This window comes from Sinohyriopsis cumingii, chromosome 15, assembly GCF_028554795.1.
Source record: "Sinohyriopsis cumingii isolate HCF-2022 chromosome 15, ASM2855479v2, whole genome shotgun sequence".
NCBI lineage: Eukaryota > Metazoa > Mollusca > Bivalvia > Unionida > Unionidae > Sinohyriopsis > Sinohyriopsis cumingii.
Window position 1 is genome coordinate 3,678,725 of NC_142975.1, and position 19,729 is coordinate 3,698,453.

The following is a 19,729-nucleotide window of genomic DNA, read 5'->3' on the forward strand; positions in this document are numbered from 1 at the left end:
GCGGATCTTTCAGCTGCAGCTGTTAACCGCCTTGTTGCAACATTTTGTTGTTGAGCAGTACGCGCTAACCACGTGGTAACAGGCTTAAATAATAGTTCAGATGATTCTGGGAAACCTGCTTATGCTTCCTGCCGCGCTTGTAAGTTTTTTCTGAACTCATTCTGACAGGAATACATTTTTTGATTGCTTCTAGTCGTTCTCTAGTTAGTCTAGCTGTGTAAGATTCCGGATGGACCATGTTATGATATCATAATTTTTTAATTAATTATCGGCAGAGAGGGCGCGCCTACAACTTGGCACCGACACCATCGCATATTTTCCTTCGATGTCTCGCTATTAGAAAAACCTATCAGCGATAGGATGGGTAAGCCAATTCGTCGTTGACAGAGCTGTCTTACGCTGGATATCACGTTTTTTTTTTCTTTGTTTTTTTTTTTTGTTGCGATTTTCCAGGAAGGCTTATTTTGGCGAAATACGAGTGAACCAATTAGAGTCTGTTCGCCCTCTCTGCAGCTCTCTCTCTCTCTCTCTCTCTCTCTCTTATCGACCCTGGAAATGAAGTTTGACCGGTGACGCTCCATATAGAAGGCAAAATCTAGATCGTAATATCGGAGGAATGTTGAAGTGGTTGTACTTGGTAGTGTCATATCTAGCAGGAGAACTCAGAGTGGAACTCTACATGATACATGATAACCTAACGCACTCTAACCTAAATTCGTCTCATTGTGCGTAATAGTTTTTTGGTTTTTTTTTTTATGTTGCATTATGCCAGTTTTTTCGCTTAAAGTCATTAAATGTCGTTCTTTTATTTTTAATCCACTGGAAATATATTTTGTCAAAATTAAAAATGGTCGACCGTATTAAAAACAAAACTGCTATCTACGCTAGGTGAATGTCCTGTTTGCTTTGACACGTAAGTGTGATTATACGGGGAGTTTTGCACATATCGATACAACTTATACAGATGGCTTATTTATTTTCCTTTAAAAAATAGGTCACTACATAAATTTAAAATCTTTCCAAATAATGTAGACTGTGACTGAGATCCCAATGCAACTGTAATTTTCCCAATGGAAAAGATAAAATGAACCTATCTGAATAATAATAATAATAATAATAATAATAGAAATAATAATAATAATAATAATACTAATAATAATAATAATAATAAATTAATGAAGAGGTTAACGTATTTGGTAATGACATACCCACCTCTTACTTGATCTTTAACATATTGAGTGGTTATGTTATAACAAAATCACATACCCTCGCACACAAACTCAGACACACAGACACACACACATACAGTGCGTGTGTGTGTGTGTGTGTGTGTGTGTGTGTGTGTAATAATTACCTAAAACTACATATGATTGAACGTATTTTGTGAAATATTAATACAAGAGAATTTCAGTTGATTTGCAATATTATCGATATATATAGTTCGCAAGGACAAATTGGTAGGTCTTTAAATTTATTATAATACGTAGTCTAGTTTATGTTCTGCCACATAAATTTCAATAGTATACCAATCTAGTTGCATGGATAGTTTGATTCTTTTAACTTTTATGGGGGGTTGCTTAATTAGGTTAGTAAGAAAACAATCGTTCCAGATAGACTAATCGTAAAATTATATGTTTAAAAGACAGCTAATGGGCTATTATTTTGGATAGTTTAGAAATAAATAAATTTTCAGTGCACAAATTTCAAGCATCGTTATTGCTGATAACAATACGATTTATGTTTTACGTTCTCTGTTACCTACGAGTTATACAATTTGTATAGTGACTGCTCGGAGAGAAACAAATTACGTTAATGTATCGGCAATGCTCATGCATCCTGGCGGTTATCTGAAAACTGACGAAAGTATAGAATATATAATTATTACTATAGTGAAAAACTAAACACATTTTAAAATGGGTGAACAAATTGTCATCTCCTAAGAAGATTAAATAATATAACTTCGACTTAGACTCATAGTGACAAAGAAAACCCTTCACATAGACGCTAATATATGTATGTAAGTGTAGCAGACAATGTTTCTCTTTTAAACATCTTATGGTCTCCTGTTGAGAGAAGCGAAAAATTTAACGTTTCGACTTTGATGCAGATTAGAATTTGTTTGAATTTCATTTTACCTAACGGTATGTTCCCACGTACTCATTAACCTGATAAGGACAGTGATAACAGGCCTAAAATGGAAGCGTTTCTAAACAGAACTATTACATCAATTCACGTGATTATAACTCTTCAGCATGCTCATCTATATAAAGACAGACAAAGCTCTCTGAAGATTATTCAATTAGACCAATATGGCTGGTATATATTGGTTCATGGTTATATTTGTAGTCGTCGGAACTCAATCTTCGAGAACGGAGGAGGATCCTCTACAAAAGACTATCCAAAGATTATTTGACAAGGTGCATTCTTTACAAGTGAAGAGAGATGAACCATTTTTTCCTCCTCTTTCCTGGGAGAAACACAAAGGAATGTACGAAAGCGACGTCAAGTTCTACTTCCACGGCAGACCGGATATGACATTTTTTCGACATGCCTTCAAAGTATATGACAATAACATGTTTGCAACGACTTGGATCACGTCAAGTCTTTTAGAGGCATACAAGTAAGTTTGACCGCCATTTTAAGGAAGATGAAAATAATTTGTAGGACGTTCCAGCACAAAGACAAAATATGGAGCGAGAGAAGAAAATTGTTTTATTCGGGTTTTCTATAACAAATTTAAAGTTTCAGAGGCAAAGGCCTTATGTTAGGGACATTCTTTGTAGTTTTCGGCATTCCTACCATACTTTGAAAGCGAGTGAATGGGTTGCAGATTCAAAAACAAAGATTCCGGCTTAGTCTTTCTTCGGCACTAGATTTTCCAACAAAATAATTATTTTCTGCCTCGTTCTCGTTTAATTTAAAGAGATCAAAGTGAATATTTTGATGTAAGATACATTTCATATATTGCGTGCTTTATCCCATTTTGAATATTTACGCTATTAATCTTTTAGATAATGCTCCCTTCTGTAATAACATATATTCTCTAGAAAGTATATATGACAGCCACTGAAAAGTATGTTTTTACTCACTCGTCTACTTTAAGTTTTCATACGTCAGCAAAGCTCAGGAAGTAGTGACTATTTTGAAGACTATTTGACGGAAGTAGACAGTCTATTGATTTAAATACACGCACCTGCCCATATTTCATTACTCTTATTCCTTTTATCATGCAGCCAGAGGTTCTCTATTTTTTTTTGTATTAAGCATAGCCAAGGCTCCATTTTCAAACAGAACAGCTCCATACGCCCCTTGCAACCACCTGTTATGTACATGTCCAAGGTACCTGGATCTATAATACCTCGTTACCAACAGCGAAGTTCATGATGTAGGAATTTAGGGAGTGCATCTGAATATTTATTGATATAACTTGATTAAGCTATACTTTTATTTCTTTCACGAAACTAGAATGGGAAATGGTCCCAAACCATCAGAAGAACAAATTATGCAGGCAGTTGCATCCCTCCAGGATTATCACGATAAGAACCGAAACTATTCCAATTCTCTGATGTCCTTTTGGCCCCAGCGTTATAACACCACGAGCAGGACGTGGGTATGTTACCCCGATAACCTACACGACTTTTTCGACCTGGCAGGAGACCTTAACATGACTAGATTTGAGAAGATCCTAGAAGACCTCGGCTTCAGTGATGTCGCTGCAATAATGGAACGACTCTTGAACATTAGGTAACAAACTAGGAAAGTATTATAATTTATATCATCCGTAGTAATTAGCAGTACATACAGTAGCATACAATATATTACAATAAGGACCACATCACACAATATGAGTTTGATGCAAACATTTTTGTTTCAAACGATCCTGTAAGGCTCTGTTGAGATCTTTTGTTTGTCAGAGACATAACAAGGCTATCAAATTATTGACAAATAACAGCATAACGATAATTATATTGTTAGAAGAATATTATTATATCTCGGATTTTATCTTCATCCTTTTTGAAGACCACGTAAACACTATTTTCAGCCTGTCGTATGTGTGCGTACCTTTTCTCTTGTGTGCTTACATGTGTTATCTCGCACCATTATCACATTCAGAACATCTTCAGCACATTTCGCGAACCATCATGTGACCTCAGACGTCGACTGCGTCCCATATTCAAGAACAACAACTTGAATTGTTGACGCATCAGGAATTATGATAAACGCTGTGGTAAGTAAAGCCTGTCATTAAATATGGTAATTATTGCTTGGAGCTTTCGGGTGCTAATCTCAGTGAGGAAATTATACTGGATCTGTAAGGTTTACTGCTTACTTTAAACAATAATATATTTGTTTAATATTGCAACGGAGTATTTCTTGATTGTACTCATGAACCAAGTACTTAGAAATACTTCCAATGAAGACGTTATACTAATTTGATGAAAATCAATGCCTCAGTTGATACCCCACTCTTCTTCCCCACTATTCTTCCCAAACAAAAGGTTATCCCTGTACCTGTTGAGTTATAGTCATCAAAACTATACAGAATTGTATAATAATCATAGAATTTTTATCAGCCAAAGGGATCTTGTGTAGATTATGACATTGCGGGGAGGAAGTTGAATATGCTGTTCTGATCCTGGCTATACTTTATCGAGTATTTTTGTTTCCAAATGACCGACAATCACAGTTGCCATTAAGGAAAACGGCATCACATGCTATGGAAAGAATGGCGGAAGAATGGAACAGAAATCGTTGTCCCCCTTCCTACAACCACTTACATGCCTTTTTAAGGAACCCATGACTAGCTGGAGGATGTGTGGAATAGCACTGGGGAAATTACCAGAAAGGTTTCACTCAAATGATTTCGCAGAAATTTAGTGCACGTTTTTTTAAGTGGTTCTTTTTCGTCCGGAAAGTAACAAGGGAAATTTCAATGCAGTGATAAATAGTATTTTAATTGTTGCTTTCTAAACTCTCTTTCTGATCAAAGGGCATGTCTAATAAAACTGATTTTTTTCTCCAAAAATTTTATTTGTCTATGTTTCAGCTTCAGTTTACTTTATTTCGGTTTTTTTAGGTCTCTGTACCTAAATGGTTTTCTGCTTCCTCCTGACTTTGACGACACCTTCGTTAATCTAGGTCTTGGATCACTCTTAAGTTCTCTGGCTAAGGATTTCCCTCAATCATTCCAACAATGGCGCTCTCAAAATAACAATATCTCATCCATCTTCGATGCCTTAAGAAAAGTTGCCTACAGACCACTGTCCAAAGATTACGCAGTCAATATTATAGACGAGAGAACGTATGTTTTTCTCAGATTCTTTCTAGAAAAGCTGCAAAATGACGGCCAGGACATAGCCCTCATTCCTACATGGGTACGTTACAATGGCGTTTCTCAGCGCGAAATATATTGCAATAGTAAAAAACTTTTGATTATGGTCATATCACAAACCAGTTTTGTTCCCTCTCTCTCTCTCTCTCTCTCTCTCTCCATTGCACTTTCAGTGGCGACAAAATTATAGAGTCAAAATTCAAAATGTCTTATTTTATTCTTACATGGGAGGTCAAACCAAAAGTAAGAAAGCATAAAAAAATAATTAACTCCCAGCAGATAGTTTGTCTAATAAGGTTAGTGTTGTGGTAATCGGCTGCAGTTGATAGTTAATTTTAAACATTAGAGGACCTTTTCCGGGTACGGTTAGAATTTTTTCCATTTTAAGACAGTCAAATGTTACCGATTTTATTTCTAGAATAAGACACTCTTTCGAGAAAAGTCTAGCACAATTCAGTGTCATAGACTTTTAATTGTTCCAGAATATCAATCAATTTACCGTATAAATTTTTTTACTTATGGCCAATAGCATGTCCAGCAGAAGTTATTATGGTTAGTGATTCATAGCACACGTTAACTTGCTAAAGAACATACTGAAAATGGCTCAGGAAGTAGCCTCATATATATATATATATATATATATATATATATATATATATATATATATATATATATAACGAAGTAGACACAATTATAGGGAGTATATCTATCTATCTACATGACTACATATATATATATATATATATATATATAAAGATAGATAGATACATTAATGTTGTAACTCAGAAAGCACTGCTTTTATTTGACTCTAATGTTTATAATTACATAAAATAGCTAGTCTGCTCAAATTTACAATTATGATGCCCTTACCAAATGTATTTATACAAATGAGGGTGTGTGTGATTTATATCAAATGATGGAACTATTTTTAGGAATAATTATCACTACCCATGCAAAGACTCGATCAGGAATCTACATAATTATAGACGATGTTTTAGACAGAATACCCACATGTTGATGAAGGGTGCTTCTAAATGTGTCACTGCTCAAATATATTTCAGTAACTGTGATTTGGGTTTTAAAGGAGCAAGCTATTTACAAACTCTGAGCAGTGTAAACAATTATATTAACCAGTATACTTATTCTTCAACTCACTTGCTTTTTACGATCTTTACATTGAGTATTTCAGAAATATTCTTACTGAGAAAAAATATTACACAACAATTTTAGTGGATCACTAAAATAAACAAAAGACTTAGCTGAGAGAAAAGCCACCATACACGAAGCTGTCTTTTCCTAAAAAGGTTCAAAATCTGAGAGAAGAGGCGGTATGGGAGCCAAGAGGAGTGCATATACCAGACTACTCAAATAATATTGATGTTACGGTCGCTGCAAATGGAGTTTTTGGCATAACATCAGCTATTTTGAACGGCCTGCTGGAACCGGAAATTCTAAATGATCCGGAACTACAAGTAATCTCTCTCTCTCTCTCTCTCTCTCTCTCTCTCTCTCTCTATATATATATATATATATATATATATATATATATATATATATATATATATATACATATATACATATATATATTCAGCTTTACAATAAAAAACTTCTTTCCTTGATGCATTTCTTAGTTTCAAAATACAAAGTAAATCAAATAGTGTTTTCTTACAAAAACAAGATAGAAACTTCATTTTCAATACCTTCATTTGCTAGCAAATGTGACTCGAACATCAGGGGATGCTTTTTTATTGTAAATTTACTTTGTCAGCTTCTCATCCTTGTGAAATATATAAATATTGATTACCCTCACCCTAGCGCTCCTTAGTCGATGCAGATGTAGTTCAGCAAGCCTGCATAACTAACTGACGTGTTTCCATGTAGTTACGGCGGGTGGATAACTGACTCGTGTATGAACAGGAGAACGGATAAAAGAGTCACGTGTGTACAGGCGGGCGGGTAATTGGTTCACTTTTGTACAGGCGGACGGATTTATGATTATAATTACAGCATATCGACAAAAGTGGAGATACAATAAATGATACATAGACAGGTGATTAAAAGCAAATAAACAAGCAAGTAAAAATGACAACAATATCATTGATTCAAATGCAACTTATTAAGCTTGATTCTTGACTTATTCGTAATCTTTGATTGGTTAATTATAACTATGTATGTATTACTATCACAGTTCACAGCATAATGAATAAAGACCATATATTTACTTCGTTCTCAATTACAGCAGGAAGCTATTTCTGTGCATTGCCAGGAAACCATGAAGAATTTATTTTTGAGTCATCTTTAGATTATGATGTCTGTTCAGATGTTAGTTAATGTATCATGTATGTCATTTAACTTAAAGTTCACATTTATTCTTTGAAGCAAATTTATCTAAACACATCGTCTATGGTTGGATTCATGATCGCCACCAACTTTTCTGATAGACACGAACTGGCTCTTCTTTACTACCCGTCAGAATTCGAGTTCTACTGGTTTGTTTCCAGAACATATGCAGAGCTTCGAAAATTTTCAAGGAAGGCTTCATTGCCACATCCGGTATATTTAATTTATCTATTGTAACCGTACAGTTTGTTTCACTCACGTACGCGTACCCACATGCGCATACAAGATGTAGCAAGATAAAAGATACAAGGCTAGATTTTTAAAAAAGAATGGGATAAAATACACAAGAAGGAAATGATGTATAACATGTCATATTTGTAAAAAAATCTCCATGTACAATGTATCAAGAAATATCCGTTAATACTTTGCTATTCGCGTAACAAAATGTATTGTAAATTATAGCATTCATGTTGGATCATATGAAAGAATTATCTTCAGACAATATCTATTAAAATTGCTTATTAAAAATACAGTGATACATCCGCTTCTGTGGAAGTCATTCATATGCAAGGCTGCATATCTTGAGCTGAGACGCATCAGCTCAATTCGCAAATATCTTTCAGTTGATGCCACTAAAACACTTGTGCGTTCATTAGTACTTTCAAGACTGGACTATTGTAACTCAGTTATGTCCGGTTCATCTCAATATCTACTCCAGAAACTTCAAAAAGTTCAAAACGCAGCTGCTCGGATCATACTTAGAGTACCACGATCAAAGCACACCTCCCCGCTGCTCTGTATCCTACACTGGCTATCCATTCGATCCAGAATCAGACACAAAATTTGTTCTCTGTGCTACGTTTCAATGTCGGACTTTAGTCTATCATACCTATTCGATCTCACCCATGTGTACACACCAGCAAGATACTTACGCTCCTCTTCTGACAATCGTATACTCATTATTCCCACTATAAACAAAGTCATATGGACAGCGTTCTTTTGCATACCAAGGCCCAGCAACGTGGAATGAATTGCCCACTGAACTTAGCCACAAAGACACAGTGATCACATTCAAGAGGGCTCTCAAAACTCAATTATTTCGACTGCAAGAACAAACTTAAAGATCAAGTAATGTTTCCTACCTGAAATATTCTCAGCATGGTTTTTATTATTTAATGCTTTTTTTCTTCTAATTTTATGGTGTTTGTTTTTGTAATAATATTATTATATGTTTTTTATCTTATAGGTGTTGTCTAATGTTGTAAAGCGCTTTGAGCTTCTAAAGATTAGGCGATATACAAAGTCCTCATTATTATTATTATTATTATTATTATTATTATTATTATTATTTATAATATGCATAGGGCAAAAATATGAAAAATTAGAGTAAAAGTTAGTTGACAATTTCCATCCGAAGTTTCTTTTTCATACAAATTTTGGACTATTTTTCATTAAACATCTATTCTATTATAATTTCATTTTATTTTCGTCATCATTAGATTATGAGGACTGTACAGGACTATCTCAGTGAATCACTGAAGACAAAAATGACGGCTGCCATTCTTAATTCTGCGACATGCGATGGAGATACCATAATATACTTTGACGATTTCTTGGGCGATGGAGATCTGGATATAGATAACAACACTGTGGTGAATGATCGATAATAATAATAATAATAATAATAATAATAATGACAATGACAATAGTGACAATGAAAATGATAACTGGGGAGTGGTATTAAAGGAAGAAGAAGAAGAATAAGTAGAAGAATCAGAAGAAGAAAGATGAGGAAAATAAGAGAGAAAAGAATAATAATTTAAATAAATTACTCCTACCGTAACAGCGATTCAAACAGACCGCTAACTAATAGGATCAGCAACATTGTATGAATCGTTGCATAGAGGACTGATATAATATTTAACGACTAATTAGGACCTAAAAGGTGTATATTTCCAAATGAGTAGCGAAACATTATTCAATTATCGATGTGTCAGTTATGAAACATGTTAAAATGCATGGCTGGAAGTAGCAGGAGTTTTATTTTGTTGACAAGTCGCGAATATAAGAGTAGAGAAACGTACCACTGTACACTTGACAGACAGTGGATCAACACCTTTGACGAGATGTTGTTGGAACTAATGTTAGAAGTGAAGAAAAGGGTTAGGAAACAGACTGAAGCCATTATAATATAAATATTGACAATTCTTTGTATAGATAATGTATTTCTTCTGTTGGAATATCGAAGGATTTAAAAATATAAATATAGCTTTGAATTTTTCTCCTATTGTTGGCGTTTGGATACATGTTTTTGCGAAACATGGTAAGTAGGGCGAATATTTTCATACATTCGCCGAGGGATATAAAAGGGTTTGCTGTGTGAGCAAACAAACAAATTTCAGTATGTATTCAAGATTACTAAATATATATGTTTGATTTGGTTTGGTTTGGTTTGATACATTACGACAAAGTAAGACAAGTAGGTCAGATTTTGCTGAGGCAATTGGAGTAAAGTGCCTCGCCCAAGGACACAGGCTGATCTGATAGCACGACTCGAACCCGCATCCTTTCGGTAACCGTATTTGTCAAGACACATTTGTTATAAGAAGGTACAGTATCAAGAAGAGGTAGTGATGCGTAAGGTTATGTGTTGTTGCCTACTTCTTTTAATTTACTGAATAATATACACTGAAACAGCTTGTACACCTGTATAAATTTCACAGCATAAATCACCAATTTATGACAATCCTAAAGAAAATGAAATTGATATATTTATCGAGAAATAAGAAAGTATAAATCTACACATCAAGAAGGTGCTTTGGTTCTTGCTGGAGATTGTAATGTTCGTATAAAAGAATTTGTAGACTTTATACCAAATGATTCTTTTGAAAATATATTCAATGCAGATGACATGTATGATGGCGATAAATTGTATTTGCCACGTAGTACAAAATACTGTGGAACACGCAACAATGTTGCCTTGGCCTTTGCTGAAATGTGCGAAATTTGTAACATACATTTAATTAGTTGTAGCCTTTTCAGCTCTAAGGATGGAAACGCAACAAGAATTTCCAACAATAGCTTCAGCGACGCGGATTGTGTTGTAGTCTCCACAGAGTTGTTTCCCTTTATATCAACCTTTGGATTTGATGAAAGAATCGAATCCTCCCATTTGTCTCATGAAAATTGCTGCTAAATGTATTAATTGCAGTTAAATAAGTGAGGATACAATGAGTTATTTATATAATGAATGTGTCAGTGATAGCGCGTCAGCGACGACTTTGAGAACGATGACGACGATAATGATAGGTATTTTATTTCCGAGACACGGTGGGGAACGGGGGCGAGTCTAATGCGCTTGCCTTTGCATATCACTGACATTTCATATATGTCCGCGTGGGTTCGTTAGAAAGCTTGGTGTAGCTAAACGTTCGTCGTTGATTCTTCCTGGGTTTTCGTTCGGGATTCTTCCTCCACCAGTTTATACAGGCCGTAATGCAGCTGCCGGACAAACAAAAACCACACAGCCAATTTTTCGATTGGAAGACACAAATCGGGATTCTTTTATACAACTTGTTGAGCATTAAGGAGTTGAAAACGCTAAAAATTACCGAATTACTTCATTTAAATATCAAAAATATCAACGATTGCATTCCAAAAGAGTGTGGCTCTCTAGACACGGTAAATTCCTACTTGCCGCCAATGTTACAACTCTCATGTTGGGATCAAGATGGTGATAATGCTGAAAAGGAGAAATTTCAACTTTTAAAAACATTTTAATTTACAAAATATATTATTTAGTCAGACGCCTATTTTCACAATAGCAATTAATTTACAAGATGTTGTCAATTGAAATGGTCATTGCATGAACATTCAATGAGAAATAAACTTGCATAATCGAGAATTGATCCAGCAAAATCTGGCAAGGCAACTGTAAGTGAATTTAAACAAGCAAAGAATGAATAGTTCTGCTAGTTTCGTTCCATATTAATATCTAATAGAGATGAAAATATGGACGACGATGAGAGTAGAGCAAGAAAGGAGAATGACAATTTTGAATTGAATAAATCAATGGCTTATCAAGCGTTGAAAGCAGTATCTAGAATTTTCGTGTGTCAACAAATATTTGGAAGATTGCACATAAAGAATATATTTAAAATATTTACTGATATGATGAAACCAATCTTATGTTTTTTTCAGAAATTTGGGATGTGAATATTTACAATATATGAGAAAATCAGTAAAGATTTTGCAAAAGATATCTTGACGCAAATAACACTGAATACGTTTATCAGTCTCGAAGAATGTGAACGCTACCCTCTGAGTACAGCGTACATGTTCAGATCTGTAAAGATCAAGCACTAAAAGTACACCTATATCGACAAAATTGAGTTTTTTATTATTCCTCATTACAGATCTGGTCAAATAAGGGAGTGGATTCTAAAAAAGAAATATATATATATATATATATATATATATATATATATATATATATATATATATATTATGGTCAGTAGAAGTCATCATTTAGAATTAGATCTTTCTTTCATTTTCAGAGAAAACACTTGTGTCTTTTCGATGTTCTAAACCTGATACTTGTCTAAACATGACACGTGTGTCCTTACGATGTTCTAAACATAACATTTGTGTCTTTCCGATGTTCTAAACATGACACTTGTGTCTTTGCGATGTTCTAAACATAACACTTGTGTCTTTTCGATGTTCTAAACATAACACTTGTGTCTTTTCGATGTTCTAAACATAACAATTGTGTCTTGCCGATGTTCTAAACAAACACTTGTGTCTTTTCGATGTTATAACATGACACTTGTGTCTTTGCGATGTTCTAAACATGACACTTTTGTCTTTGCGATGTTCTAAACGTGACACGTGTGTCCTTACGATGTTCTAAACATGACACTTGTGTCTTTGCGATGTTCTAAACATGACACCTGTGTCCTTACGATGTTCTAAACATGACACTTGTGTCCTTACGATGTTCTAAATATGACACTTGTGTCCTTACGATGTTCTATACATGACATTTGTGTCCTTACGATGTTCTAAACATGACACTCGTGTCCTTACGATGTTCTAAACATGAGACGTGTGTCCTTACGATGTTCTAAACATGACATGTGTGTCCTTACAATGTTCTAAACATGACACGTGTGTCCTTACGATGTTCTAAACATGACACTTGTGTCCTTACGATGTTCTCAACATGACACTTGTGTCTTTTCGATATTCTGAACATGATTCCATGCCAACCTGTCCTAACACTAACCTTTTAATGCTGAGTGCCAAGCGAGGCATCTGTTAGTACCATTTTTTAAATAAGTCTTTGCTATGACTCGGCCGGGGTTCGAATCCGTAGCCTGCAGTATCTGATGCGGACGCTCTAACCACTAGACCACCGGAACGTTTTTAATTACAAGTGTTTCTACGCTTTTGTACCTTGCTTTTCGATTTGAGATCAGCTGTTAAAAAGTATCAATATCAACACCTAAACTATTGTATTTTACATTACTGTTTATGACATACTGTATATTAAATTATGTTTGATCAGTTTGACTTGTGAGCCGCAGGCCTAAAGTATTGAATATAAATTGTATTACTAGTATGTTCTGTTCCTATAGCCTTTCACGTGCTGATGTGAAGTAAAATCTCAAACCAAACCACTTAATATACCACTGCTACTGCTGCTAGTTTTACTAGGTGAACGACAACAATAACAACAGCTACTTCAACAACAATTACTACTACTACTACAAATAATACTGCAATTACTTGTACCACCAAGACTATTATTGCAACTAATACTACCATAACTATTACTCCTACTTCTGCTACTATTACTTCTACTACAACAACAACAATTACTACAACTACTAGTAATACTACTATTACTAGTACTACTACTACTACACTACTACTACTACTAGTACTACTACTACTACACTACTACTACTAGTACTACTACTACTACACTACCACTAATACTACTACTACTACTAATAATAATAATAATAATAATAATGATAATAATGATAATAATAATAATAATAATAATAATAATAATAATAATAATAATAATTCAGCAACTGCTACTAGTGCTATTACAAATGTTTATTACTACTATATAATCATATAATCATGTGTTTGTCATTGTAATTTGCGAAATTATTTAGAGCATGCAAAACATATAGGTGTTGCTCCGAAATATTTCTATATCCAGAGATATGGAGAAGATAGACTGTTTACAACTGCAATGGCAATCAATGCGTTGATAAGTACATGGACTGTATATGACGAGAAGACAAAGTCTCTGATTTGGGATGATGGTAAGAGTAACTATTTGTTCCAAGTAAAGAATGAAAAAAATCTTTGAAAATGTCTTCCATGAAGAGGAAAAAATAACCCAGTTATTTATCATAAGAAATTTACGTGTTGTCAGAAAAAATGAAACCATAAAATCTATTGTTTCTGGTTTGGTTTAATATTAAAATGTAATGAAGATTTAATACATGAAGAATCCATTTGTTCTCTTTTTATGTGAAGTAAATCAAATATGTGCAATTGTCTTCTCTGTAGATACTCCATCAGAGGTCCACGGTGTCATCGAAAAATCGGCAAACTTCCTCATTAACAATATACTGGACTCAAATCTCAAGCCATGGAACGCGTTCTTCTCCGGATCTATAAAAGGGCCAACGGTACGTACATGTATGCTAGTACAGACCTCCATCTAAAAAGTAGCAACATAATGCCAATAACTTACAACAGTCATAATTACCTCGTATGACGTATATATCCCTAAGACCCTATAATTACCTCGTATGACGTATGTATCCCTAAGACCCTATAATTACTTCGTATGACGTATATGTCCCTAAGACCCTATAATTATTTCGTATGACGTATATATCCCTAAGACCCTATAATTACCTTGTATGACGTATATGTCCCTAAGACCCTATAATTACTTCGTATGACGTATATATCCCTAAGACCCTAGACCACAGCGATTTTTCCGAGGACGACAAAAATAATTTATTTGCAGTTTTAATTTCTTATATCTTTCGATGATATTCCAATGGAACGACACTTGTTTCAAAGAAATTATCAAAATATTTGCTGGAGGTTTTTATTTGTTTCCTAGGGAAAACTGTTATTTATCTGTATTGTATATCGAAACAGCGTACAAGACTAATATGTACGGCAGAAAAGAGAGTACATTGACAGTCAGTAAAAATTGTCTAGCTTCCATGGTCGCGCAAACTTACAAAATAATGAATCAGTTATTTATTTTTATTTGCTGATATGTGTTATGACTAAACCAGAAAATATACATTTTGTAATTAAATATAAAATAGAGTATACATCTGGAAATTTTGGGTTGCATATTTGTTTTATTTTTGTAATCGTCTATTTTAATTTTGTTTATTTACTTTAACACTTCGAATGGTAAAAACAAAGTCTCAAATATCTACCCCATTATTTACGATTATTTCCACGTTCTAACAGCGTACGATTTAGTACCGAGATATGAAATGTTATCAATTAAAAGAAGATTCCTTTGACTGCGTCATTTTTGCTAGCATCTTTGACAAATAGCAAAGCCTCGAAGTACGTTCAGTTACTATCCTCAGCAATTGGAAACAAGATTTTTGTTATTGCATGGTCCATTTGCTGAACAGTTATGTGTTCAGTTGATGGCAAATAATATCTGAATAAATGCATCAGTCTAAATACGTTCGTGAAGAAGAATTTAAATACATTAAAGTTTGGATCGATAATTTAAAAAACTTAATTTTCTACCCAACTAATATACCTGGATGAAATTTGAAGCAATCATAGAAAACTTTACCACAAATTATATCGCTATAAAAGTCTAGTCCTTTCCAATCTTTATAATATATATTTGAGCTGTTAGTTGACCAGTGATGTTTCACAGTCCGATTTACCACTGAAAATAAAGCAGCAAACCATCTTGTTTCCACTGTTTGCAGAAGGCAATGAGTATGTCACGTGTGTCACAAGGTCTGTGACCTAGAATATTTATATATGAGATGAAATATTTGCTTCCAGAAGTATACGTTTAACTTTCATGGAGCCAGTACGATTCGACAATGCCCCTGTAAAGAACGTTGTCTTAATTAACAAATTTGAACTCCAAGTCTTTAACATGGTTATACGATACTATTAAAAGATTAATTATAGTTAAATGAACTTAGTTTAGTGCATAGAGAGTATTGGCCATGATAAGTAAATAATGAACATTTTATTATCCTTATTATTGGATGGTAACCCATAACTCTAGATCTCTGCCATTAAATGCATATGCATAATTACAGCTCTGCAGTTGCATTATTTAAAGAGGACCAGACATTTAGTTGAATTTTCATTTAGTCAAGGAGTAAAATATGCAGACAGTTTTGCAATGCGAAGTGTTATATTATAAGGTGGGGGTCCCATGTCCTCAAACGTTTCGGCGCTGTCCTACTACGCTCTCCAGAGGTGAGTTGATCAGACTCAGTCTGGAACCGATTTGCTACTCCATCGCTCATCTTTCTTCCGCAAAATTCAACTTAAGGCTTCGTCGATCTGTTTGCCAACCTTGGTAACTAAATTTCTTCAGATAGGTCATACACTTTCGATGACTCCATGGTACGTGACAACAGCTGTACCGCAATGTCATGGCATGCGACGTCCACACGTCGATTCTAGACTTCCCATTCATTATGCTGACAATCATGGATGGATGTGTGGCTGATGTTTGGCCGATATCCTCCCATGAGATTCCTGCATCCTAGCTTCCCATTCCACTGTCACTTCCAACAAAATCATCCGCTTTGTTATCTCCCGGCTATATTATAATATATGGGCTGCCGCTGGTGTAACAGATGTTCATTGGGCATGTCATCTGTCCCTTTTACATCTCTAGACATTTCCCAATCCTGTATTGTTGTCAAGATCTCTCTTGCTCCAGTCTTGTGTATCCGTGTCTCGCCAATTATAACAAAGCCGACTAAGTTGGGACTGCTTTCCATTTGATGCATCCTCTCCTTGTCCAGACCAGCATTCTCACCATGTTCATGGTCAGGACGCCAACCACATGGAAATTCTGTCAGAGTCACATTGCAGGATAACAGCACGTGCTCCAAATTGTCTTGCCTTCCGCAAAGTGTTCGGTTCGGGTCATCAATTAGTCAAGATGTCTTGAGGTTTTTTTGGTGTAGGAATGACATCATACACTGTGTTTAGCGTAAAGGAAAACTGACTATATGGACATCAGTTCTCCAGATGCCGCTAGAAACATTTAACTTGCTTGTATTCCTTTACTGCGTGATACCCTTCACCTAGGTGATTACTTTATGTCATGATCATTTGTGTGGGTTGACTGTCCTGAAATTTATCATAACGGAAGGGCACGCTAATGTAAATTATAAATATTGTCTAATGCATCGAATTTATAAGCAGAATATAATCTACAAACTGTAATTTCTTTCAAATGGTCTGAAATGTGTATAACTTGACGTTACTAGATACTTTCAATATTTTATCCGGTCAGTGCGAGCAAGAACCTAAAAATAACCTTTATACGATAACAAAAAATATAACTTGGATAACAATTATACCAATTGTAGAATTTCGGGAAAAATATGTATTTTGCATCAATTGATTAAACAAAAGCCTTTGATTTTGTTACCAGATATATATTATGCATTTTGTGCCTGAAAATGTCAAAAGTTGAGCAGATGTACACAAATACAATTTGACTGAAGAATTTAGGTGTAACTGGAATATACGATGTTGAATGTTTATCTCCCTTTTTAACAATTCTCTATTTTATTGTTTATGTTTGCAACCTAAAGACATATGGCGGCTATCCTGTTAATCGGGTCGAGTTTTTGAATGGTACGGTGATCCCTGGTGATCTCCATAACGTTCACTATTATCCACACGCAACCCTGGGCGTAGAGGGCATCATTCCTGAGGAAGAATACCAGGAACTCTTTAAGGAGGAATGGGAAGGACACATACCAATCACGGTGTTTCACGGTTTCAATTCTTACCCAGATTACTGGCCATTTTGGTCCTCCGAGGCTTATACATACGTCAGTTCCCTTTTGGCTTTGACGAAATTCCAGAATGCGGGCGGAAAGTATGATCCACAACAAGCTGAATAGAGATATATAAATATGACCAAGTATTTTGTAAAAGTTTGAAGGGTACACTTGAAATATGTCAAACCATATTAAGCTTCATGCAGTTCCGTAGGAACACAAACTTGTGATGATAAATCTCAACATGTAGCACGTAAAGGATCACTGCTATTAAAATGAAACTCTTTTTAATATAACACATACACTGCTATTGTTTATGTAACACATGCACTGCAGTTATAATGTAACTTTAGTTTACGTAACAAATACACTGCTATTATACTGCAGCTCCAGTTCATTTAACACATACACTGTTAATATGTTATAAATCTGTAGTTCTTGTTTTTGCAACACAAAATGTATCTTGAATATCATATTGTCACTCTCGTTTATGTAACATAATGGATCACGGCCATCATGCAATAGCTTTCGGTTTTTTAACACATGCAATGCTATTATAATAACACTCAAGTTTATGTAGCTCATAATGGATCACGGCTGTTATACTGAAGTTCTAGTTTAGATATATGCATTGCTATTATACCGTGACTCTAATTTAGATAACATATGCATTGCTATTATACCGTGACTCTAATTTAGGTAACATATGCATTGCTATTATAACGTAACTCAAATTTAGGTAACATATGCATTGCTATTATACCGTGACTCTAATTTAGGTAAGTCATAATGGATCACCGCTGTTATACCGTGACTCTAATTTAGGTAACTCATAATGTATCACTGCTGTTATACCGTGACTTTAATTTAGGTAACTCATAATGTATCACGGCTATTATACAGTCACTCGAGTTTACGTAACACATAATGGATCATGGCTATCATCATGTCGCTCTAATTAATGTACATAATGGATGATGACATTACACTGTTACTCTAGTCAATGTAACACATTTAATCACGGCTATTATACTGTCACTCTAGCTAATGTAACACATAACGGATCATGTATATTTAACTGACACTAGTTTATGTAAGACACACCTGTTCACGGCTTTGACACTGACACTATAGTTCATGTAACACATCATAAATCACGGATATTGTACTGTAATAAAAAACAGATCACAGATATTTTACTGTCATTCTAGTTCATGAACTCATATTGGATCACGGCAATATTGATGTCACTAGTTAACGTAACACTTGACGAATCACGGCTATTACACTGTCACTCTAGTTATGATCAATGCTCGGGATAGGGAAAGAAAAAGATTATATAAGCATGAGTGCATTTTTGTGACTATTATGCGGTCAGAACTCAAATCGGCTTCAAATATGACGTATCATTGCCGACACTGCGGTGCATATTATGAATATTTTGTCAAGAATGCTATTTATAAAATAAATCTCCTAATTAGAGGTTTTCATATTGATAACTGTTCACAAAAGGTTTAACTTTGAAACATCGCTTATTAATTGGTTGTCATTAAAAATTAAACCTCAGCCTCACGCTCAATAGTTTAATGATCTAAAGGCAAGAGCTAGATTTTAACATAATAAATGAAATAGTTTTTCCCAATGTACACCAGAATACATATCTAAATAGTACATGTCGTTATATGAGTGATAAGTCTACCTTTCAATCTTTTTACTTCGAATTCTGTTTAAAGCATAGTAGTGTGATCAAGAATCCATTTTACTACATATTTGTTGTTTCTGAACAAAACATTACTAATAAAGGAGTCATGTTTCAAAACATTTCATTCCTTTTTTACCTTTTATTATTATTAATATTAATTATTATTATTATTAGTAGTAGTAGTAGAAAGATTTAATTATGCATATTGACAAAATGAAGTAAAACGTAAAATAACATCGACCTCTCGAAGATTCAATCTCATTCGATGGAGATGTTTAATCCCTT

The 19,729-nt window shown here is 34.5% G+C and overlaps 1 protein-coding gene across 3 annotated transcripts; it reads left to right on the forward strand.

Annotated features, from left to right (window-relative positions):
* Positions 1 to 2,250: 2,250 nt before the first annotated feature.
* On the forward strand, positions 2,251 to 19,516 carry LOC149781138 (uncharacterized). Of its 3 annotated transcripts, XR_016414650.1 has the most exons (10): positions 2,253 to 2,620; positions 3,466 to 3,744; positions 5,078 to 5,375; positions 6,637 to 6,804; positions 7,712 to 7,885; positions 9,172 to 9,324; positions 13,911 to 14,016; positions 14,267 to 14,388; positions 17,551 to 18,441; positions 18,482 to 19,516. XR_016414650.1 is itself a non-coding variant. In XM_089935250.1 (9 exons), exons 1-9 carry the CDS (start codon positions 2,310 to 2,312, stop codon positions 17,863 to 17,865), a joined length of 1,926 nt encoding a protein of 641 aa, XP_089791376.1. In that variant the 5' UTR covers positions 2,253 to 2,309; the 3' UTR covers positions 17,866 to 19,514. The 3 variants fall into 3 exon arrangements, 2 of the variants coding, with proteins under 2 accessions (XP_089791377.1, XP_089791376.1); XM_089935250.1 differs by having other exon boundaries at positions 17,551 to 19,514; XM_089935251.1 differs by lacking the exon at positions 9,172 to 9,324 and having other exon boundaries at positions 2,251 to 2,620; positions 17,551 to 19,515.
* Positions 19,517 to 19,729: the final 213 nt, after the last annotated feature.